This window comes from Camarhynchus parvulus, chromosome 17, assembly GCF_901933205.1.
Source record: "Camarhynchus parvulus chromosome 17, STF_HiC, whole genome shotgun sequence".
In the NCBI taxonomy this organism is placed as follows: Eukaryota; Metazoa; Chordata; class Aves; order Passeriformes; family Thraupidae; genus Camarhynchus; species Camarhynchus parvulus.
The window spans coordinates 4,803,184-4,826,997 of NC_044587.1; the positions used below are offsets into that span (position 1 = coordinate 4,803,184).

General features: G+C 47.8%; 1 protein-coding gene across 4 annotated transcripts in view; it reads right to left on the reverse strand.

Annotated features, from left to right (window-relative positions):
* FUBP3 (far upstream element binding protein 3) overlaps positions 1-18,774 on the reverse strand; it is a 39,119-nt gene extending 20,345 nt beyond the window's left edge. For 2 of the 4 annotated variants that reach the window (XM_030961323.1, XM_030961320.1), the window contains exons 1-7: positions 18,626-18,774; positions 11,456-11,561; positions 5,340-5,390; positions 4,832-4,865; positions 3,218-3,267; positions 1,630-1,701; positions 853-910 (exon numbers count right to left, since the gene is read on the reverse strand). In XM_030961323.1, the coding sequence (XP_030817183.1) occupies positions 853-910; positions 1,630-1,701; positions 3,218-3,267; positions 4,832-4,865; positions 5,340-5,390; positions 11,456-11,561; positions 18,626-18,718 (464 nt within the window). In that variant the 5' untranslated portion in view covers positions 18,719-18,774. The remainder of the gene's footprint in view (positions 1-852; positions 911-1,629; positions 1,702-3,217; positions 3,268-4,831; positions 4,866-5,339; positions 5,391-11,455; positions 11,562-18,625) is intronic. The other 2 variants (XM_030961321.1, XM_030961322.1) reach the window with 2 other exon arrangements.
* Between the last annotated feature and the right edge of the window lie 5,040 nt (positions 18,775-23,814).

Genomic DNA, 23,814 nt, shown 5'->3' on the forward strand with positions numbered 1-23,814 from the left:
GATGAGTGTCTTCTCTTTAGAGAGACAATCTTTGCACCAATGTATTTTCAAACGCAACTCAAAGATTTCCAGATGGATTTTAAAAAACCCACCTACCCAAAGGCTGGGGAGAGAAAGAGCAGCTCCATATGTTAAGTGTGTTCCTGTAAGCCTGAGGATCCTGGATCCAGTTCCAGCAGGAGGTCCTCAACTGGTTTGTGAGAGTCTCAAACTCAGCTCCTGGGAAGGGGGAGGGAGGAAACACTGTCCCTAAAGTTTCTATAGGTCTAAAGATAGAAATCCCTGCTGGCTGGCCACGTGTCTCTACCATGCAAGGAGCAGAATCAAGACTTGGGTTCAGTCCTTTGCTTCTTGTTGGCAGCAATGCAGAGACAAGCACCCAGTGGGCCTCATGCTGCTCTGCAACAACACCAACACCTCCAGGGTATCCTGGAGTGGCACCCACAGGCTTTGGAGGCCTCATGCAGCCCTTCTTCAGCTGGAAGGATGCTCATCTCAATAGGAGTAGGGAAGCGAAGGGGAGAAGAGAAGTGCCCTTCAAGAGCTTAGCTCAGTATCCTGGAAAGCTGCAGTTACTAAACTGCATCCTAGGTGCCCTAAGAGCAACCTCACCCTGAGGAAGGGAATTCCAAGGAAATTTCTGCAGAGGAGTCAAACTGCAAGTGGAAAAAAAGCCTTTGAGGTGCACAGTTTAAAGCATCAGACCAAGAGGTTCTATGCTCCAGAGACCCTCAAGTTTCTCTAGGCCAACATTTGCTGGTGTGGCTAATAACCAAGTAGCACCACTGACAGAGCACAGCATTAGGGAGAAGAGAAAGAAGGAAAAAGGAGAGAAATGAAATCAGAACTCACTCAATGCTCTCTGGTGTCCCAGTGAGTACACAGGGCCTCTCGGGCATCCCACCACTGTCTGCAGAGGAAACAAGGAGAAAACTTGTGGTATATGAAATTAAAAATGTGGCAGCTTTTTCAGTGACCATGAAGCACCAATGGAAGCACCACCCACCTGCACACACAGCATGCTGAAGAATTCAAAGACATCCAGGATCAACATATTTTAAATGATTTACTGGATGACTGCATTCTTTTAAAGCCTTCCCTACCGATTAAAGGGAGGGGTAAAAACTCAGATAACATTGACCAACATTTCCCTGCACAGCACTGCAGCACAGTCTTCCCCAAAGCAAACTGGCACCAAATGATCATATTTGGATGAATGGTCTTATTTTCATGATGCAAAGCAAGCTGTATGGAAAGCTGCTGCCAACCCTGCTGAAGTGTCCTCTGCCAGGAGCTGGAGCTGACCAGACCAGTCAGAGGCAAACCACAGAGCTGAGCAAAGTGAGAAAATTCAGCAGCTCCAGGTCTGAGAACAACATGGATTGTTCATTTGCTCTGCAACCATCTGCTGGTTAAAGGCAGTTCCCTCACTGTTCCATTCCCCAAACCACCTGAGCAACCTGTTTTCTACCCTGCTTGGGAGCTGGGTCCCACAACAGCTCTCCCATGGCTGTCTGTATCCATGTTAATGGTGATAACACACCCTGAGCATGGAAAGTGCCTCATCTAATGGACACAACACCCTTTGACATTAACACCTGCTCACCCACCACACAAAGAGGGGCTTACCTGGAGCAATTTGAATTTTGCAGCCAGACTCTATCTGGATCCGTGAGATCTGTTCTCCTCCCCTGCCGATTACTGAAATGAGTGCAACAAGCATCAGAACAAACTGTTTTTCCTGGAAACTACAGAGCACCTTCCCCCTTTTACTCTGCTGCAGCTTTTTATAAAGGAACAGTTTGACTCCAGGACTGTAGAAGAGCATCCACAGCATGACCAAATTTATCATAGCAGAAAAACATTAAAATACTGCTGGAGGTTATTCTACTTGCTTGGAAAAATAAAACAAAAAAGCCTGTCTTGCACAGGAATGGAAAGAAATAAGCATGAAAGAAATAAGGCACTAGTCTGGGTGATGCTAGGAGAGTAATTTAAGTACATTTTGTTCAGCCTGAACCAATAAGCCAGTTATTTGGAGTACTAAAAAAGGTAAAGACTTGTTTCTTTATAATTCCTATTTTACTGTCATTTTTGAATGGACATGCTATTTGGCTGTCTGCACTCAGCCAGAACCACATCCTGAAATGCTCTATCAACCTCCAGGGAACACAAATATCCCTCTCCCTTAACTCTCAGAGTTAAATTGCTGTTTCACAACAAAACACCCAGTGCACAGACTGTGCCAATCACCATTCCTACCCTTCCCAGACTGCAAAAACAGCAAAGCTGTCAAGTCAACCAGGTACTCCTGGCTCAGGATGCTCCCAAGGAAGCATCTCAGCTGTGGGGCTGCATCCTCCCTGAACCAGAGTGAGACACAGATGATGCCTGCAAGCTCCCCTCTCCCAGGGCCAACATGCTCCATGTGTAGCACCAGGAGTGGCAAATGAAGAGGTCTGGCAGGAGAGGAGGGAGCTTTTCCTCTGCAGGAATTTGAGTTCCAGTCTTACAGTGGTTTAGAGTCGGGACAAAACTTGGCGCTCTATGGGGTAATTAGCAGGGCCTGTTATTTTCCTCTTTACTCTCCATATATCAAATTGGAAGGGATACACAGAGAGCCAGCAGTGGAAGAGTCTATGCAATCACTGCAGTAACACATCAGCAGGAGGTGCCATTGAAAGCCAGAGTAATGATCATTAAGAGGAAGAGAGAAATTAGGATCAAGCTTGAAAGAAAACAGCATCAGGAATGCAAATCTAGGAAAAACTCTGGTCTGGTTGTTTCCCTGCAGCAAATGTGCGAGGAATTTAAAATTCTGTTTAACTTGCCTTTGGTCAACTCATACTTTAACAATTAAATGTTGTTTTTCTTCCTCAACTCTCAAAGTTTTGCATACTCAAAGTAAAATGTTGCAATGAAGGGAAATAAAGTCCCTTTTGACTTGTTTATGTACTGTGCTAACAGGAATTTAAATGAGAAAATCACTAAAATGCCCAGTAACTTGTACCAAACATTCCTGTTCCTATTACTGGACACCAAGCTTTTCAGTGAAGTTTGCATCTGGATTTTAAACACAGATTCTCTGTTCCCCATGAAGACAGCATTAAACAAGGCTTATCCAAGGCTAATAAACACAAAAACTTGTTGTCAGAATCAACAGCATTGCTGCACAGGAAACACATCAAGAAGCAACAAAAGCATCCAAGGTACTTACTAAATCCAACCATTTTATCAGGCACTTTGAACTCTTCTGTTATTACAGCCCTAAAAAAAAAAAAAAAAAGAAAACCCCAAAGTCATTACAAAGAACAATTTGGAGGAAACTACAACCCTGCCTTGGAGCCTGGGCACAGCACAGGGGCTCTGCACACACAAGTAAAAGCACATCACTATCACAATTATTTGTTTTGTAAGGGACCTCTGATGGTCACACAGTTCTTCCTATGCTGGATCCATGTCCAGTCTGTCTCTGGTATCTTTAATAGAGATGATGGAAGAAACTCTTTCTGTCATTTTTGCTCCAGAAAGATTTAACAAAAAAAGCACAAAGTTTCCTCATCATTGAGCCTGGACCTTCCAAGCAGCAGGGTCTGCCCAGTGCTTCTGGGTATTCTCCTCCCAAGAGACACCAACCACAGCCAGTCCTGACATAAATCCCCCTTCTGATATTCACAGGTTTGGTGGTTTGGGACTCTTTTTCACCTCCTTGTCCTTATCATTCTTTTCCTTGGAATTAATAAAGATTGTCTTCAATCATCCTCTGAATTCTTATTATCTCTAGACTTCCACACCTATTGCTCTTAGGACATTTTCAATGTGCTTCAAAACAAATCACTCAAAGCAGTTTCCTAAGACCTGACCATAGTCAAGAAGAAAGGAATTAACTTGGATTATTCTTTTGTTTAGCTGTTTCTGTCTTGCAGGAAATACAACACCATGAACATGGAATTTGCTAACATGCATTATATACAATTTGCTCAGCAATTTCAAAAGCAATAAAACACCTGCATAGTAAGTTCAATGCAGGTTTTGTAGGGAGGTATATTAAAATATTCCATTTTTTTGCTTTAGATCAGTTAAGAAAGGTGTAAAATACACACTAGACTTGATTAGCTAAGTTGCAGATAAGTACTAACACTGCCTACCCCTTTCTAGGATGCTCTAGTAGGACATTAGCTTTAACTTAACCATTAAAAATTTAAGGTTCTACAGCCTTCATGCACATTGTTTGTCCCTTCTGCTGAGGCCCCAAACAGCTGGTTAGGATGGAAATGCACTACTATTCACCTTCAGGCTAATCCAGCTTTAGAAATGTTCTTCCCTTCAAAACAACACAGAAAACTTCTCAAGAGCAGGATTTGAGAAAAACTAAGAATTTTACATTTTTATTGGATGCTGAGACATGCTGGATGACAACTCATACTTGCTTCAGTCTTCCCAAACCATCTTTGACAAAGGAGTCATCCCAGGTCATATTACACCAACAAAACTAAATAATAACAACAGTAACACGTGTCTGTTTGATACTTCCACCTTTCACCAAAATGCCAGATCTTTTCTCACTTTTTCTGCCTTGCCCCTGCTAGGGCAGGGGAAGGGAAAGGAGAGAGAATTTCTTTTTTTCACTCCTGCAGATTTGCAGAGACCAAATCCAAGTTTCACATCAACTCCTCTTTTTTCATCAGAACAAACAAGCCAGGCTGTAGAAAACCCAAGCTGACAGTTTTTCCACATTCTCAACCTCTGACTTTCTAACACTACTACAGATGGTGGATCAATAAACAATTAGAATTGATCAATAAATAATAAAACATAACCCACTGCTTACCTTTGATGTACCAGGGCCCCTAACTGGTTACCTACTGTGGCAGAGAGAGAAAAAAGGGAAAAAAATCAAAGCATTAGCACGGATAAACTAACTTCATCCCTACAGAAAAAGAGTTCTTACCGTTTCATCAAAAAAGAAAGAAAAGCAAAACAGTAATTTAGGTTCAGTGGCTGAAATGAATGCGTTATGTGCTACAAAACAGGAGGGGATTTCTTGATCAACACACACCACAGCCCAGTGTCCAGCTGAACACAGGATAGGGAATTGATCCGTGTCTCCCCATGCTGAGAGTCATGGGAGAAAATCCTGCCTGCCCAAATCCAAATCCCTGCAACTAATCTCCCCCCTTCCCAAATTAAACCCAAAGTAGTAAAAAAAGGGAAAAGGGGGGGAGGGAGGAGGAGGGAGAGAAATCTGAAGGAGACCAGTGTGCATTAACAAACAAGAATAAAAGCCAAGCAGCCTCAGAGATTCCCTCAGTCCAAGCATTGACAGGGCTGGCACATACTTCTCTCAGTGTCTCTGATCTGTGCTCCATGGAGCCCACTTACACGGAGACCTGTTAAAGGAATAGGGCTGTTAAGTAACCTCGTGGCACTCAAACACTGCTTCAACCCAACAAACCACATGTTCTTGAACACATTCCAGGCATTTCTGCCATGCTAGCTGGTGGTCCATCTATGATTAGCAATTATCTCCCTACTGACAACGCTGAGACAGACTGCTCCCCCCAGCCCCAACAGATTAGATCTTTCTTCCAAATGTTAATGGAGAAAATATCATTAGACCAACTCATGCAAAGTAGGAACACGAGCCCTGCTGGGCTTCCTACTGGACTTTGCCTGCAGCAAACCAGCTAAAAACCAGACCATTTGGTGCTAACAACCAGTTGAAAGATTATATTGCATGCCTGGAGGGCACAGAACAAAACAAATGAAACTGGCCAACATGTGAGCTGTGAGAATAAAGATGCTGTTTCAAACTACCTTGCAGCAAGCTGCACATTCTTTGACCTGAAATAAATTGGCAATCAGCTGGCAGGGATAGAAAGTGGATGCATCCCACACTGTCTAAATCTGGTAGAAAAATGCATCAAGTTTGTGGCCAAACACTTTACTCAAAGAAAATAGACAAAGAGAGTCAATAATAGTGTATTTCTGCTGCGTGTCAATACCTCCGTGATAGTTCAGGACCAAAATATTGACAATTTCTATTTTATTACACTCTCCAGCTCAGCGATAAGACAACTGCTGTGTTAATTGACTCATTTAGTTTGTCTTTGCATATTCTCGCCCTGAATATGAGAAGCTCTAATTTGATAATTGTGAATATTGCAGTTGAAAAAGGTGGGTGATGTAATGAGGAATATTTGCTCTGGCTGATAAGCTTCTACCACAGAGCTGAGCAAATACAACCAAACTCAGAATATTTCAACTCCATGCAGTAGGTCTGGTGGTATTGGTGAGAGTGGGATTGCCACAGCCAAGGCCACTCATTATCAAGATGCCAGAAAGAGTGGTTTTAACTCTGCAAAGGCTGTATTTAAATCTCCACTTCTCATTTCAATTCACCAGAATTGCTCTCTTAGCAATCTGTTCCGCTGCAGCCGCTGCCCACAAATTATGAGACAGATACACATCCTATAATCAACTCCCCAAGTTCATGCAAGGAAGGGAAGAGCCTTCATTTTGTAACACAATCCTACACTTGAAAAAGCCAACTTCTGATGGGAAACCTGTACCAGCACAGGAAGTTAAATCAGTCAGGGAATTAATGCTTTAGATGCAGGTAGCAATGGCTCTCCAACCCATTCTGAGTTGCAGAATCCAAAGTAAGCCATTCACCCCCACAGGGAGGTATCAGCCTTAATGCATGTTTATTGTACAAATTAGCATGGAAAAATCATGCCACAGTAAATTATGTGAGAGACCATTGCTTCCAGAGTTCACAGATAACTTCTCAAAAAACTGAGACTGAAGGGAAATGGAGAGAAATTGAAATTATTTACTTCAAGTTGTTTATGATTTATCTCTGTTTTAAGGGGAAAAAATGATGTGGCTCCCAGTTCCAACAATCTAAAGGTCCATTCCTTCTCCACCATGTCCATTTTTCTCTGAAAAACAGGGACTAACATAGAGGCAGGGCTGGGGCAGCCACAATACTGAAAGCTGATGCACCATTCCACCATCTCCCTTCACACCGAGGAGGGGGCTGAAGTCTGACAAACCACATACATATTTGCCCCTTTTACATCTATTCAGTACAATTTAACTGTAACTGCAGTCATTTTATTGCAAATAAGGAAAAATACTGAATAAAATCAGCACAATTTCCTATTAATGGCACCTGCTGGTTGATAACTCTTCAATCTGCTTTACGCTTCACCTTAACTGAATTCTACCTAACAGACACTCAAAACAAATGTGGATTTTTCTTCCACCCCATAAAACAGAGCAGTGCCTCCCACTAAATTAATGTGCATGATGGGAATATACAATCTCTTCAGGAATATCTTCATGGCTAGAATAAAATCAGAGCAACACATCTCCTTGAGAGCAGTGGAACAGGGCTGCTTTTCATACTTTAGAGCCAAAATGGGATCATCATAAATTTTAGAAAGCTACAAAAATTGTTATGCTAATTCTCCATCATTAAATATTGATGGGTTTTTCTTGAATTAAATAGTCAAACCATAATAATTTTTGTGTGTGACTTCACTGCAAATCTTTGGAGGTTTTCCCCCCTCCCTTTAACAACCTCATTTTAAAAAGTGGCCATTTGTAAAGTTACAATTTTGAAGAACAGTGGCATTTTGTGTACTAAATGAAAATTTTTGCCAAGAGATCTGGACTTTTGCCTTGGTCCTACTGCTGCTGCAGATGTGTCAGAGCATCAGTACTGACTTTCATCAGCAGTAAGGGAGAGAATTCCCTTCTGCCCATCACTATTTTCATTGAAAACACATTGGAGGGAAAGAATAAAGTACTCTGTACAGCAGATCATGTTGTGTTTGAGCCCTTGGTTCTACTACAATCAAATTTTATTACACCAGAACAGGTCATCTTCAGATCTGGATATACCACAGGAGCTTTGGGAGGAGAGAGGAGTGGAGAGAGGGGGGTTTGAGGCTTCTCCAAGGTCTCTCACCTTTGTTTTCCCAGATTCAAAGGGTGCCCCAGCCTTCAGCTGTAATGCTGCTGCTTAATCCTCTGGATCTCACAGGACACTCCTTTAAAGCAGCCCAAACAAAGGGTAATGCTCTGTCCATCAGTCTCTTTGCAGCAGACTAGATCCCTGCTTCCTTTGAACAAAAGGAGGCTGCTTCTTTAAAGGTTATTTAGCATTAAACAAACTTATTAATCTGTGCTGATAATTAGGGGGACCTTTTAATTAGAATAGAAGCCAGGGGCAGCAGTTGGCCCTTAACAGGTGGGCTGGGGTCTGTTCCAGCAGCAGCCACAGGCAAGATGCCACCAGGTCTGTCTGCAGCTCAGACTCACCTGTGCCCAGTGCTCCCCTTCACTGAGAAACATGAACCCCTGCAAGTGGCCACAGAAATGCCAGCTGTGACTTCCCAGGAGCAGCACAAATAAACCTGATCTCTTCCCTGCACTACAGCTGCTTGCAGGATTACTTTCAAGTTGTTTCCAGAAAGGGGAAAAAAAAGAAGCCAGGGAAAAGAGAAATAATCAGTCTCAAGGTCCATCTAACACCAATGAGCCAGGTTTCCAGGGCTGATCCTGCTGCCCCTTAGTTCAGATGAGGGTTATGTTAAGGGAAGTGCAAAAAGCACTCACACATCCTGGTTTCTGACACTATAATAAATCTGTTTTTCCTGGAAATGCTTGAAAAGCAGCTGAATTTGTTTTGATCAACACACTGACACCTGTCTCAAGACCACTTCCTCAGCTGGCATCAGGCAGCCACAGCAGCAGCTGTTTACAAAAACAGATGGGAAGAATTAGATTGTCCTGAAAGACAGACAGTTCTCCTGTCACCTTAAACACTTCCTCTGCAGACAATTTTTTCAGCAGTATTAGGAACAGAGATAATTTCCCAAGAGCTGCATGGGGATAAGGAAGCAGTGAGATCTGCACCCAGCTGTGAGCATGCAGTACACAGGGAAATTTCCCACCAGATTTGTTTCTAACCCATCCAGAGCAGTAGAATGTATCCAAATCCACTATAAAATGCACTATAACATTTCTAGAGCATGTGTAACAACATAATCACTTCTTGACAACAGTATCTCCAAACTGTGCTTCACAGACAAGCAGAAAATGGAGAGAAGTGTGGGCATGAAATTCCAACACCCCTTGTTTGCAGCTAACAGAGAACTAAAAAATCATCCAAATAGGAAATGGTTTCCTAATTTAAGTGTCCTATTAAGAGCAACTTCCATCTTCCAGATGTTTAAAGCTAAAGCTGCATTACAGACATTTAATTACACAGCAGCAAGAGCAGGCAGCCCAAGACTAAGATATGGATCACACCACAAAGAGATACAGAGCAAGAAGCACCCAGAGCTTCAGGAGTTGCTTTGCCAGGCTGCAGGCAAAGAACAGCACAGGAGAATCCCACATGTAGGGGGAACTCATCACACAGCTGCATCTCAGCACAGGACTTACCAATACCATTAGAAATAAAACCCAACATGACCCAAGCTGAAAGAAGTGCTACAACCCTTATCCCTACCCTGAAAATTCCTGCTTCTTTGTCAAATTCCAGCCCTTTAAAACATGACTTCTGTCATTTCTCATCTTCTCACAGACCAGATTTTTGGGAGGGGAGTTGGACAAAGCTATATACAGATGTGTATGAACAACCCAAGGGCAGACACAGCATTTAAAAACAATTACAAACAAGGTGCAGTCTGAGGACAGGGTGAGCAGAATAACTGCTGATGCAGGAGTCAGGAATGGCCACTCTGGGAGGCTCTCCCAGGAACAACACCCACCCCATGGAGTTATCTAATGAGCACAAGAAACCAGCAGCAATGCACTTTTCTAGCCCAGACTGCTACTGTGTTGACAGGCTCTGTGTCAACACAAACAAGGCTCACCAAGTTCTAGGGCTCATCAGTACAAGTTTAAGTACAAAGTCCAACCTGTCACTGAAACACTACAACCAACTCACGTGTTACGAGTTCCTAAAACCCATTTTGTCAGGAGGTCAGATCTCCAGTCTGATGAATCAATGAAAAACACAGGCAGGGTAAATGTTGTGAATGACAGGTTCCCAGAAGGCTATTTTTACTCCTTTTCACACACAGCCACATCCCTAAGCTCAGAGCTGTTCAGCATTCCCCAACACTGCCCAGCACCTTCCCCTGCAGAACCAGCACACACCAGACCTCTGGCTTCTCAACAAAGATACAAAATATGGGGGCCCACCTAGATAAATCCATTCTCTCCTGAACCCCCAAACCAAAGGAGCAGCAGCAACCTGTTGCTCAAATGGAGCCAAGAGCAGAGAACAGAAGTGGGTGGTGGCATGTGTTCAGAAAACAGTAATGGTAGCAAGCCAGAGGCTCCACATGAAAGAAACTTCTCCCCAGGCAGCAGCTTGTTTTTTCAGACTGAGGAGCAGACATGCAGCTATTTTCAGCCTTTGTATCAGACAGAAAAAAATTCTTTTCAAAATGAAGTGCTAGGCAGCAGCTTGGCTTATCTCCTCAGCACTCCTGAACATGTTCATGGGGGAGAGAATCACCCTGCAGGGCTATGAGTGTCAGGAAAAACACCAGAGGAAATAGCAAAAAGGAAGACATAGCCATGATTTTTATTTCTTCACGAGAAAAGGTGAGCTCTTTGCATCTGTACAGCAGCAGATAATACAGTTTAAACACTTGTAACAATACATATCATTAGATTTATAAAACCTAAAAAACTCTTGTCCTAATATTTTTTGTTAGAACTCTTGTTCTAATAAAGGTAAGAAACTAGTGGCTTATTTTAAAATTGCAACAATTCATACAATATTAACTTATGACAGTTACCAATTATGCTCCATGCAATAAACTATCCTTTGGCTATGGCCAATTTCAAATTCTTCAGATTTCAGAATTCTCAAATAATAATGGAGAAAGCAAAGCTAAATATTAGAAGTTTCCTTCCAACTTGCATCATCTTACATAAATACCTTTTCTTCTTAAAATTCAAGTAAAAAGCAACCAGAACTTGACAGGAACTCAGCTCCTGGGCTGTGATTATTGTCACAGGTGGAAAGGAGCATGTGTAATACTGTCCCTACACTTTACCTGCTCTCAGAAAAGAAGGGCCATCATGGAAGAACATGTGCTGTGTACACCTGGTGCTCTATATGTGGGCTCCAGAACAGGCCCAATGAAAAAATTCTCCTCCCTCCCACAACTACAGACCAAGACTTAAATGACACAGTTTGTTTGCTGATTCCCAAAGGTCATGAACTAACAAAGAATTGCTTCACATTAATACTAGTGCCTAAGAACACTGTGCAATCTAGGTAAGAGTAAACAGCACAGGGCATCTTGTTTAAAATTTCTGCACACAGAAAGCTGCATTTTCCATCCTTAAAACACAACTGCCTCCATAGATGAATGTCAGGAGCTGTATCCACAAGACTGAGTGATCACAGGCAACTTACCTCCATCATCCAGGGGCCGTTTCTGCACTCCATAACTGTAGACTGATGGGTCCACAAGTGTTGTAGAATTATTCAAGTGAGGAATATCTCCAATTTTAGCAGCAATCTATAAAAAGGAGATAAAAGTATTATCAGCCACCACCACAACTAAACACTGTTTCTCCCAATAGAGCTTTGACCCCAGGCCAATCTTCTCTCAGGTAGTTACTAGATAGGTGGATTTGTACAAGGTGCTTCATTTGTAAAGCAAACAATTTTCTGCTTGCTTTTAATATTTGCTTAATTAAGATCGTATTCACCCAGTTTCTCTTCCTGATCGTAAGTAGCCCTGGAACATTACATTCAGGATTATTTGCTCAAAGGATAGCTGACAAGCTAAATCTTGCTAGGAGGAGGGTTCAAACTAACCTACCAGTTTTGTCCTGGAGAAGCTGTGTGGGAGGACATGTGCTTCCTCCTGCATCCATGCAGATCCAGGCACACAGAAATGCACACACACCCGTGGGGGAGCAGAGGGAGAGAGTGCAAACACACAGCACAAGGACAGGTTTGGGAACTCCCTGTCAAAGAGACTGCATCACTCTTGTTTGCTGTGTGAAGAGTAAGCCAGTGGGCAAACTATCAGTCCAGAACTAGTTACCATTTCCTGCAGTGGTCAGTACAGCACAAACACAACCAATGCTGCCTGTGCCTCTGCCTCCAAGCCTTGCAGAGGGGAAAATGCCATTCCCTGCTGAGCCAGGATACCAGGAGTTTATTCAGAGGAAAGAGGAGAGGCAGGCATCACAGTAAGGGTAAGCAAATAAACTGAGACACACACCTAAACATCACTTAATGCAAGTGAAAAGTTAAGCTCATCTCCAGTGACATCTGGGGACAGCTGTAGAGGTGGGTGCTGACCACACAAGCTCTTCCAGCTTCTCTCTGAGCTAACTGATGGAAACCCACCCCAGGAACAGCCAGGTGCATTCCCTGGGTGCTGCACCCATTACACCCTCCCAGGACAGGCAAACTGCAGTGTCACAGCTCCCCTTCCTACATAAAGAATTTTGCTGTAATAAGCAAGCACAGAACAAAGATCATGTACACTGTATGCTACAGCACTTGCTGCCTTTTCCAGCAAAAATAAAATCATTTAATCAAATCTTTACCAAGAGACTGATCTCACTCCATTATAACTGGATTTCCCCAGGGAATAAGGAACAGGAGCAGATGAAAGAGCATTTTACACAGACATGTTTTAAATGACCAATAGATCTAAAGATTTCTAAAATTTGCATTTCACTGCAACAGAAAGACATCTACAGCAGCTCTGGTTGTTGACACTATCTTCTGCTGCAGTGGAACAAACAACGGCCCAAGATGCAGAACCACAGGGTACTGGAAAAAAAGCTACTTGAAATAATCTTGGAAGATTGAGGGCTTGATTGCTTTTAGAAAGAGAACAGGAAACATTCTGTTCAATGCCTTCCATGAAAAGGGCCCCAGGTTTGGACCATTTTCTCCTTATAGTCCATTCTGTCTTGTCTCCTTTTGCGAAGTCAGAAACTTCGCTGTGTCAGAAATGTCAGAGCTAGAGAATAAAATCTTCCACTGGTACCAGCTGCAATCCTGTAGTGCAGCTTTCATGACAAGCATTTTGTACACCAATATCTCCAGTAAGTCCCCAGACAGCTGGCTATGAAAGCATTAACACACCTTGTCCTCTCCAGGAGGGAGGGCCAGGTGATGCTTTACTCTTCTGTTAAATGTTGTAATCCATGGATTTTGCCCTTTCCCCTCATATTCGGGATGAAGAGAATTTTAATGAAAGACAAAGAGCAATGTTTTCTGACTACTTCAATGCTGAAATATAAATTTTAAGATGTATTTTACAGCAATCTATTAACAGCTTTCATACAGTAACTTGCAACATAGACCAAAAGGAGCAATGTCAGGTATAACACACCCTGACATATTTTGGGACATTTGATTTCAACATCCTGTTCAAGAACTCTCTTTCTGTCAGTGGTTATTTACCATGAATTACAAGTTATGGATGATCCTTTAGAGGTGAAATCACCCAGCACACACTCCAGGAAAAGAAAAAGCCAGTCTGTGGACAGCAGAAGCTGGCTTAGGGAAGGAAGGCAGCCTGAAGCACAAAGGTGTTCAGGACCAGCCTGCTGGCACCGAGGCTGTGTCCTCCCACCTCAGGGGAGCTTTGTGAACCCCTGCTCACAGTGAGCACACAATGATCACCCTGGCACAGAACCCTCCAAGTAAAGGGCAAAGCAAGAGTGTTAAAGCAATTTTTACATTATCAACTCTTAGGATATTTTTCTTTCCCCCCCTCTCCCTTTATTTAAACTTGTACCCTTATCTCTAAAGCCTCCCAGCTGCCACTGGATTACAGGCAGACAACGGTGCCACCTCACCACAGCAGGAAAATGCACCCTGCAAAATGAAGAGCTGAGCTTCCAAAGTACATGCAGCAGCTAAAATACATTTTAACATCTCAGGCTCAACTTAAAATGGGAAGCTCAGATTTTATGACAAGTTCAGCGGGGAAGTAAGCACAAAAATTGGGACATGGCAAAAGCAAGCAGAGCCAGCCCTTATCTGCCTCAATGACCTTGAGTAATGTACTGCTGTTAGCCACTGCTTTTGTCCTGCTCCATGTCAGCCTTAGGTTTTTTTCCTTCTTTTTTCTTCCCCTTAAACCCAATGCATCCATTTTATCAAGCTCTGAAATACACTGGGGGGAAAGGACCACTGTTTCTACACCTAAATTCCCCAAAATAAAGCTCTCCAACAAAGACTTTAAAGGACAACACAAGCCCCAGCTGCAAATTGCGCTGATAAATCCAAGAAAAACAAATTAATCCATGAAGTTGTGTGAGAGAAACAAGTTTTCCTATACCTGGCACTTCTGTTCTCCTATACATTTAACAGCCAGAAAAATGACAATAGAAAACACAGAGTAATACAAAACCACTTCTAAACACAGAGCTTCTTTGCTAGGCACACTCAAACACCAATAGCTGCAGAATGCAGCTTTCAAGAGAACAGGCCCAGCTTCTAGGAAAAAACTCTCCATGGTGCCCTGCAAAGAACAGCAACAGATAAAATCACCAATTCTAGGTATTAGCAGGATAAAAAAACCCAATAAGGCACTGTCATCTGACCCTTCAGACTATTCTGGTCCTTGTGCTGCTCCTCCCATTCACTCAGCAGAACACTTGAGCTGGGGTGACAGACATTTCTCCAGAGCTCTGCAGAAAGCAATAAAACCATGCACAACCATTCAAGCTTCTTGTCACAGGTGGTTTTCCTAAATACCAGAGTAATTGGCAAAGCCTAAATCTATTTGAGGATGACCTGAGAAAGGACTCTGCAAGGGGGTAAAGAAAAGTTTGTCCAAGACCCCTCCATCACCACAGAAATTAAAGTTAGAGCCTGATACAAAGAAGGATTTCAAACACAGCCTGTTGACTCTCAGTCAGTCTCAGAATATTCCCCATTTTTGAGGTAGCCAGGATGGCACATCACAGGCTCACCAAGCCTCAGCCTCTCCTCTCCAGAGCACTCCCAGAACCCCCAGCAACACACTGTTTGGTCAATAAGAACAAAACTTAAGGACAGTCTGAGAGAAATTGATCTTAGTCCAAAGTACAAGCAGCTCTGCTTATTTTCTGATCCCACTATTCAAAATGGGAGCAAACATCCTCTCTCTCTCTTTCCCCACCCCAAAATGCCACAGAAAAGCCAGCCTGCCTGGGAGCAGCTGCACAGATCTCTCCCCACCTAAGAGCCACCAATCCACTTGAGACATGCTGCAGAAGATGCAGGACAGAGCAATTCAAAGTCCCAGCATTGCCTTGAAAAAATAATTATTCATAAATCCCAAGTATTTCAGAGTCCACAAAAAAAATCCAAGCAAGTCCAGCACAAATGCTGAAAGCAATGCAAAGTAATTTCTTTCAAATATATTCCAGGTTTCTATTTTATATTCCCATAATCATCTCACATCCCAGTGGCTCTGAGGAATGCAGCTACTTTTCTTCACTCAGGGAAGTCTTCCTTGTCCTGAAGTTATGTCCTTGTTTAGATATTCAGAACCAAGCACTGTGTTCCACAGCCTGACTGTAATGCTGTGGCTCTCATGAGAACTGAATTTAGCAAATTTGATTCCTGGTCTTCCATGTGACACAAAACCTTGAGAGATTCAAACACCAAGGCATGGATGACCAACCCATAAAGTAAGAACCTGAATTTCTTTCCTCTGCTCCCTCATTCCCTTAGAGCAAAAGGAATACTCCAAAAAGGCCAAAAGCTGTAGCAGATCAGTACAGCTCAGGCAAATACAGCCTTGGTGAAAGCTCAGCCATCACTTCCAGACAAATATTAGGTGCAGCTGCCTTTCCATTTTCCCCTGATTCTGAGCCAGGAAGTTCCATCACAGATTGCTTGGGTGCTGAGGCAAACATCCATCACCTGAGCAATGCAGAGCATTTTCAGTGACATTTGGCAATGACAATAGTGACAATCTGGTTCTGTGCAAGAGAAGACCACCTGCTCTCTTACCCAGCCTCTACAGAGCTCAAATCAATTTTCACAAGGGAAGGAAACATTTCAGCCCTCCAACAGCTCCTTTCATCCCACAAACCCTAACAGAAAAAAAAATCATATTCAACAGGCAGCAAACAACTCACTGCACAAAAATGTAGGACACTGCTCTCCCACAAACACGTGCAGAGCCCACATTTCCCAACACACTTGCTGCCAGGCTGAGAGACAGCCAGAAGGTTGCAGCTGGAATCTTCCAGTTTTGGGCTCATGGAAACCCAGCAGGTACAGAATAATTGCAGCAAGTATAATGAACTTAAGAACAAAAAAAAAAAAAATCAATTAAGTGACCACAGCCAGGGCACAGAATTATTTACTGTTTATTATTTCATCTCCCTCATGCATGGGTTGGGGTCTCTCAGGCTCCCCCTACAAACATGATGAGAGCAGTGAGGCAGCTCCAGCTCAGATCCATTTGCAGTTTGTGCTGTTTGAGCCCAGGATGCTCTGAGGCATCACCCTTTATCCTGTGACTGACCACCAGTGGTACACACAGAAGGGTTTGGGGTGGGAGCGACCTCAAAGCTCACCCAGTTCCACCTCAGGGTCACCTTCCACTGTCCCAGTGGCTCCAAGCCTTGTCCATCCTGGCCTGGGACACTTCCAGGGATGGGGCAGCCACAGCTGCTCTGGGCACCCTGTGCCAGGGCCTCACCACCTTCACAGGGAAGAATTTTTTCCTAATATCTGACCTAAATGTCCCCTCTTTCAGTTTGAGCCCATTCTCTGTTGTCCTGTCACTACAGTTCCTGATGGAAGAGCCCAGTCCCTCTGCAGCTTCCCTGCAGCCCCTTCAGATCCTGGAGGATGCTGTGGTGTCCCCATTGCACCTTCTCTTCTCCAGAGAGCCCCAGCTCTCCCAGTCTGGCTCCACAGGGCAGGTGCTCCAGACCCCTGACCAACTTCATGGCCTCTTCTGGACTTGAAACCCTCACAAAATAATTTCAACCACCTGCACTTCAACAGCAAATAATTATTTTCTTTTACATAAATGAGTTATTCAACTGCTAACAGGTGCCAGCATTATCAGATATTTAAATAGCATGTTTTTTGCAATGAGTAAGATAGAATCAGGTCAAGACAAAAGCAGCTGCAGCACCTCTCAGTTTGACTGCACCAAGCACAAAACCCTGTGTGGGTGCTCAGACATCACATTTGAAGGACAGAGCACTTTCCCAGGGGCTGAAAGAAACAAGGCCTGGCTCACCCTGCAGCAGCTCACACCCCACCAGCCTGTGCTGAGAGGGAAATCAATGGCCCCAGAGCAGCTCCTGTGTCCTGGGAGGGGCAGGGTGTGGATCTGCAGCACCAGGTGCCCCTGGGCAGGTCACTGCAGGCTGCACAGAACAGGGATGGCTGCCACTGACTCCCAGGTGAGGTGGCAGTGAGGGGACAGCACCTACAGAGAGCACTTGAGAGGTTCTAGGGTCCAGCTGAGCTCCCTCAGAAGTTTGTCAGTGAAGTGACAAAGCCTGGGCAACAGGAGGGGATTTCTCCCACCTGGAGAGAACAAAGTCAGGGTCTTTGAGCAGCTGCTCCTGGCACTCAGCTGTGGTACAGCTCCTCCATGTGCAGCCACGAAGCACAAGTGCAGCCGGCTCAGAGATGATAAAAGCCCTGAGGCAGAGCTGCAACAGGAGATGTGAAGAACAGCCACAGCACCCGTGCTGTGAGCAGCAGCTTCTGGTTCTGCAGCCACTTTCCACACAAACACCTGTACTGGAGGCAGGGGTGTTGATTCCTGCAGGGCTGTGCACTTGCACTGGAACTTCCCATTTTAGCACTGAGTAAGCTCATGGATTGCTCTGGGGAGCACCTAACTGCCCCCTCCCTCTCTCCCTGCAGGGAATGCCAAGCTCCTGCTCTGCCCAGATCTGTGTTCACAGAATCAATTAGCTTGGAAAGGATCTCTGAGGCCACGGAGCCCAACCTGTGACTGATCAGCACCTTGTCAATCAGAGGATGGCACTGAGTGCCACATCCAGTGCTCCCTTAAACACCTCCAGGGATGGGGACTCCACCACCTCCCTGGGGCCCATTCCGATGTCTAATTACCCTTCTGGGAAGGAATTCCATGCAATGTCAACCTAGACGTCCCCTGGCATAGCTTGAGACTGAGTGCTCTTGTCCTGTCGGTGGCTGTCTGGGAGACCAGTCCGACCCCACCTGGCGACAGCCTCCCTTCAGGGAGTGACACTGTCACAAAGTCCCCCCGAGCCTGCTATTCTCCGGGCTGAGTGCCCCCAGCTCCCTCAGCCGTTCCTCACGGACACCCACCCCAGCCCGTTCCCCAGCCCCGCTGCCGCTCTCTGGCCGGTCTGAGACCCGAACCGGCACCGGCTCAGCCCAGCCAGAGCCTGCGGGCCGCCCCCTCCCGCACAGCAGCGCTGCCGCCCTGGCACCGAGCACGGCCGGGCTGTCAGAGCCCCACCGCCCCCTCAGGGCTCCGCTCTCCCGGCACAGGGGCAGCGGGGCCGCGGCCGTGCCCCGCCTCCGCTCCGCGGCCTAGCGGCGCCCCGCGGCTCCTCCCGCCCGCCCCCGACCCGCCGGCCGGCGCCTCACCTGCCGGGCCCGGTGCAGAGCGTCCACGAACCCCTCGGGCTTGATCCCCACGGGCGCCGCGCTCTGGCTCTGCCCCTGCGCCAGCTCCGCCATGGCCCGCGCCCGTCCCGCCGCTCCGCCCGGGGCCCGCGCCCGGAAAGGGAAGGAGCCCCCCGCTTCCGCCGGAAGTGCCACAGAGGGGCGGGGCTGGGGGGCTCGCGCCGCGGGGCGGGGCCGCTCGCGCGCCGTGGGGTGGGGATGGGGGAGAGGGGCGGGGCCAGGTCAGGCCACGCCCCCTTGGACCCCCGGGACCGCCCCCGGGGCCGGCCCGGGGACACCGAGGGGACAGGGATGGGGACAGGGATGGGGACAGGGATGGGACACCGAGGGGACAAGGATGGGACACCGAGGGGACAGGGATGGGGACAGGGATGGGACACCGAGGGGACAGGGATGGGGACAGGGATGGGGACAGGGATGGGACACCGAGGGGACAGGGATGGGACACCGAGGGGACAGGGATGGGGACAGGGATGGGGACAGGGATGGGACACCAGGGGACAGGTGGGGACAGGGATGGGGACAGGGATGGGGCACGGAAGGGACACGGCTGGGACCGGCAGCGCCGCTGTCCCGGACCCTGCTCTGCCCCTGACAGCCCCTCCCCGCCTGTGCCATCCCATTCCTGACCGTGCCATCCCATCCACACCTGTGCCATCCCATCCCTGCCCGTTCCCTCCTACCCCTGCCTGTACCATTCCATCCCCACCTGTGGCCGTCCTCTCCCTGCTCGTGCAATCCTCTCTGTGCCCGTGCCATCCCATCCCTGCCCGTGCCATCCCATGCCAGGCTGTGCCACCAGAGCCCTCACCGAGCCCCTCCCTGGAGCACGCCTCCCACAGCACCCATTCTCTGCCTGGTTTTGTCCGTGTGTTTGAGGTTCCTGACTCACATGGCCATGGCTGGGCACTGCCGTGGTGTTGGTGACACTTTGCACAAAGATTCAGGGCATGGGGTGCTCTGGGGAGCTCTGGAGGTGCCCCCAGGTCTGCTCCAGTCCCCAGTCCTGCCACAGTGGAGCAGCAGGAGATTCTGGGATGATGATGCAAGGACCAGTTAGTCAAGGATTCATGCAAAGAACACGCAAAGCTTGTTCCCTGAGCAGGGCCCTACACAGCCCTTCCTGCTGCTTTTTGTGAGTGTCATTTTTGGGTGATGCCTCCCAAAATGCTGCCTACACCCAGCTCCTGGCCTGGCTGGGTCAGTCCAAGGTTCACTGACCCCACAGCCCATTTCCCAAAGCCCTGAGTAGGAAATTCAACACCTGAAGGATGTCCCACAGAGCTCTGTGCTCCTCCTTGCCTGGGTCTTGCTCTTTCCAGTTCTGTGCATCCCATTTGTGCCTACAGGAGCAGGCAGGAATTGCTGAGCTGATGGAATGATCCTCACACCAATGGGCTGCCTGCTCCCCAGCCTTTCCCCCTCCCAGAAGCTGGGGTAATTTTAAGCAAAAAGTCCATTTGTTTTAGGAAAAAGCCCATAGGGGAAGGATTTTAACCACAGAATGGTTTGGGGCACGGGGACTTTAAAGCTCTGCTGGTTCCACCCATTAGACCAGGTGGTTCAGAGCTCCATCCAGCCTGGCCTGGAGCACCTCATCACCTGAGATGATCACCACAGCCACCCCATCATCTTCTTAACGTGATGGAGGCAACATCTCCAGCCATGCCCAGGGCTTTGCTTCCTCCTCTCTTGGGAACACCCAGAGACTTTGGATTCAGGGAATTTTCCCCTCCTAACTCTGGCTGGGAAGACCCAATGTGCTCAGCACCAGCTGCCCCTTTTCCCCCGGGCTTATCCTGGGTGGGGAATGACCCCAACAGCCCCACCTGGCTCTCAGGGGTGCCCTGTCCTGAGCAGGATCCACCCTGTGACCCTCCAGCTAATGCCAGTCTCAAAGTGGCTGCAAAAGTGACCAAACCTGCAGCATAAAGCCACCAGCACTGGGACACAGGCAGGGAGAAGCTGGAACCTTCCCTACCAGACCCAGAGCGGTGCTCAGGGCTGTGAGAGCTGAATTTTGGGAGCCTGAAGCCCTGGTAAGAGACAGAAAATCCTCCTTGGCACTGGGCAGGAGCAGCTGAAGGACCAGGCTGCTGGGAGGGTGACAGCCAGCCTCAGCTCTGGAGCTGGCAAGAAGACATCAGGCAGTGATTGAAAAGAGGGAAATTACAGGCCTTAAACACTTCCAGAAACAAATTTCTGATGTAAATCTTCCTTTTGAGGAATAAAAAAAAAAATATATAAAAATAAATAAATAAAAAGCAAGGGAGTGATTCTACGGCTCCATCCCCCAGCTCCCCCCTCTCGAGGCACACGCACACCTTTGCACACACACACTGAAATTAGTTGTGACAGCTGAAATTCTCCACTCATCGGATGCTGTTTGACAGGGTACTTAAAAAAGGAGGAGGGAATGGGGAAAAAAATAAAAAAAAAAAAGGAGAAGAAGAAGAAAAGGGAAAGTGGTTTGGTGTCGCATGGGGGAGGCAGAAGGGGGGTGATGTGCTGGGGGGTTTCAAGTGATACAAGACGCATAATTCAGGCTTCTTGGATTGCAAAAGCTCCTCTTACCTAAAGGGCCTGCTGCCTTTATTTTTATCCAAATGGCTCAATTACTGCAAAGCCCCACAGAGAAAATTATGGATGTTTGCCTCTATTTTTCTCCCCTTGTCTCCACAACTGTAGATATTTTGTTTTCCTTCTTTCCATCTCTTTTTTTTCTCTTTTTTTTTTTTCCCTCTCTTGTGGTGGTGGTTGTGGTGGTTGTAGGGGGTAGAAGGTGGCTGGGGATGAGGATGGGGAGATTTGGGGGGCCTGGGGTGAGGGGGTGGGGTGCTGGCATGTGGTGGCCCTGCCACCATCACACACCTTGGTCCTCTCTCCATGTCCCCTGTGTCACCTCACACCTTTGGCTCCTCGCATCCCCTTCTTCCCCACAGCCCCCACTCTTCTCCCTTCCTGCAGCCCTCTCTCCCTCTCTTCTCCCCCACCTCCCTCCTCTCCTTCCCCCTGCTCTCCTCCCCACCACCCCCTCCCTGTGCCTCTCAAAGCCACCATAATAGCAGCTTGTTTGGCACTTCACTTGGTCTCAATGAGAAAATTCCCCTCTCTCCCTCTCTTTGCCTTCGTTATTTCCAAACCCTGCAATAGCTCCTTTGCTCAGGGCTGCGGGAAGTGCCCATTTTTCAACATTTTTCTTTGGCTTATGTTTGTCATCCTCTGAATTACCGCCCCGGGGAGTCCAGTCAGCCCGACACCGGGCCCTGCTATTCACACCTCTCCTGCTCCTTGAGATCATGTAGGGAGAAATTAGTTATTTATTTCGAGCACCACTGCAATGCACTTCCCCACACGAGTGTTTGTTTTGATCCCCTGCTGGAAAAGGAGGCTCCACGGGGAGCGCTGGGTCCGGCTGGAGATGCGCTGAGGGCAGGGCAGGGTGTGGGAAGATCCAGGCATTCCCAGGAAAGCTGTGAGCACAGAGACCCCCAGCATGGTCCCCCAGCATGCTGAGCTGCCTTTCTGCAGGTGCTGAGAGTTTCCAGGTGATTTGGTCCCATCAGGAAGTCTGTCTGTGGTTTTACCCCTGGGTCCCCTGGCACCAGGGGTTCATCCCACCCTAACGTGGCAGGCAGTGTGACCCAGGAGCCTCTGCCAAACGCTGAAAGATTGGACAGGTTTTGTGGCTGGAAGAAGAAACTCTGCTCTAACACACTGGTCGTGGTCCCCAGCCCCGTTCTCCACTCGCTGCTCTGCCCACCCTGTCCCAGTTTGCAGAGCAGGGCCAGCCCTGCATCAGCAGCCAGCCTGTTGTACAAGGGCAGCACAGCCTGGGCAACATCCTCCAGCCCAGAGACAGCCCCCAGTTATGGAAGAAGGGAAGGACCATCCTTGGAGATGGTGATCCACCTCCTCTCCTCCCTGTGCCAGCTCAGGAGCCAGTGAGCTCCCCTTGCAGACCAAGCTGGCATGGCTGTGGCTGCACAGTGAGGATGCTGCCAATGCCCCTGAGCCCTTCTCCCTGTGCAGATGCCATGGCCAGGCACAGGCAGCACTGGCACTGGCGCTGGCACCAGCAGGCTGCAGGGAAGGGGCCCAGGGAGCTGCAGCTTTAAAGAAAGAAGAGGAGCAGCGGGAGGACGAAAATGCAAAATTGGCCCAGTGGGTAGAGCTGCTATTTAAGTGCAGTTGAGAAAGGAGCAGGAGGAATTACAGGAGAAATGATAGTGTCCTGACAGCTGCCATTTCCCAGCACCAGCCTCCCTAATGGAGTCCTAATGTAGTGGTGGGCTCCTCGCTGACAGCCCAGCCCGACACAGGGCTCGTCTTTGTGCTGCTGACAGATGGGACAGTCCGGACACAAACCTGCAATCCTCGGATTCCTGCCGCCGCTTAACCCCTTCCTCCCCAGCACCGGCCCCTGCCAGGTGTGGGGTGGGGTCTGACCAGCCCGCAGGGACCCCCATGGCACAGCAAGGGAATGGGGATGGGAATGGGGATGGGATGGGGATGGGGATGGGATGGGATGGGGATGGGGATGGGGATGGGGATGGGGATGGGGATGGGGATGGGGATGGGGATGGGGATGGGAATGGAAATGGGAATGGGGATGGGATGGGATGGGATGGGGATGGGGATGGGGATGGGGATGGGGACAGGAATGGGGATGGGAATGGGGACGGGATGGGGATGGGGATGGGGATGGGATGGGGACGGGAATGGGGACGGGAATGGGGATGGAGATGGGATGGGGATGGGAATGGAAATGGTAATGGGGATGGGGATGGGAATGAGAATGGGGATGAGGATGGGGATGGGAATGGGGATGGGAAGGGGGACAGGAATGCGAATGGGGATGAGGATGGGAATGGTGGAATGGGGCAATGGGGATGGAAACAGGATGGGGATGGGAATGGGAGGCAGCTGCCCTTGTCTCCTGCCTCATCCCTTGGCTGCTGCTGGGGCAGAGGCTCAGCCTGGCCATGGAGTCGGAGCAGGTGGCAGCACCAGTCCCTGTGGGTCGCTCAGACTCTGCCCCGTGCCAATGAACTGTGCAGGTGAATGTGGGCAGGTGAGCAGGGGCAGGTGTGCTCCGTGCCTGCACGGAGGGCTCTGGGCTGCCTGCCCAGCACAGCGCCCACAGGCAG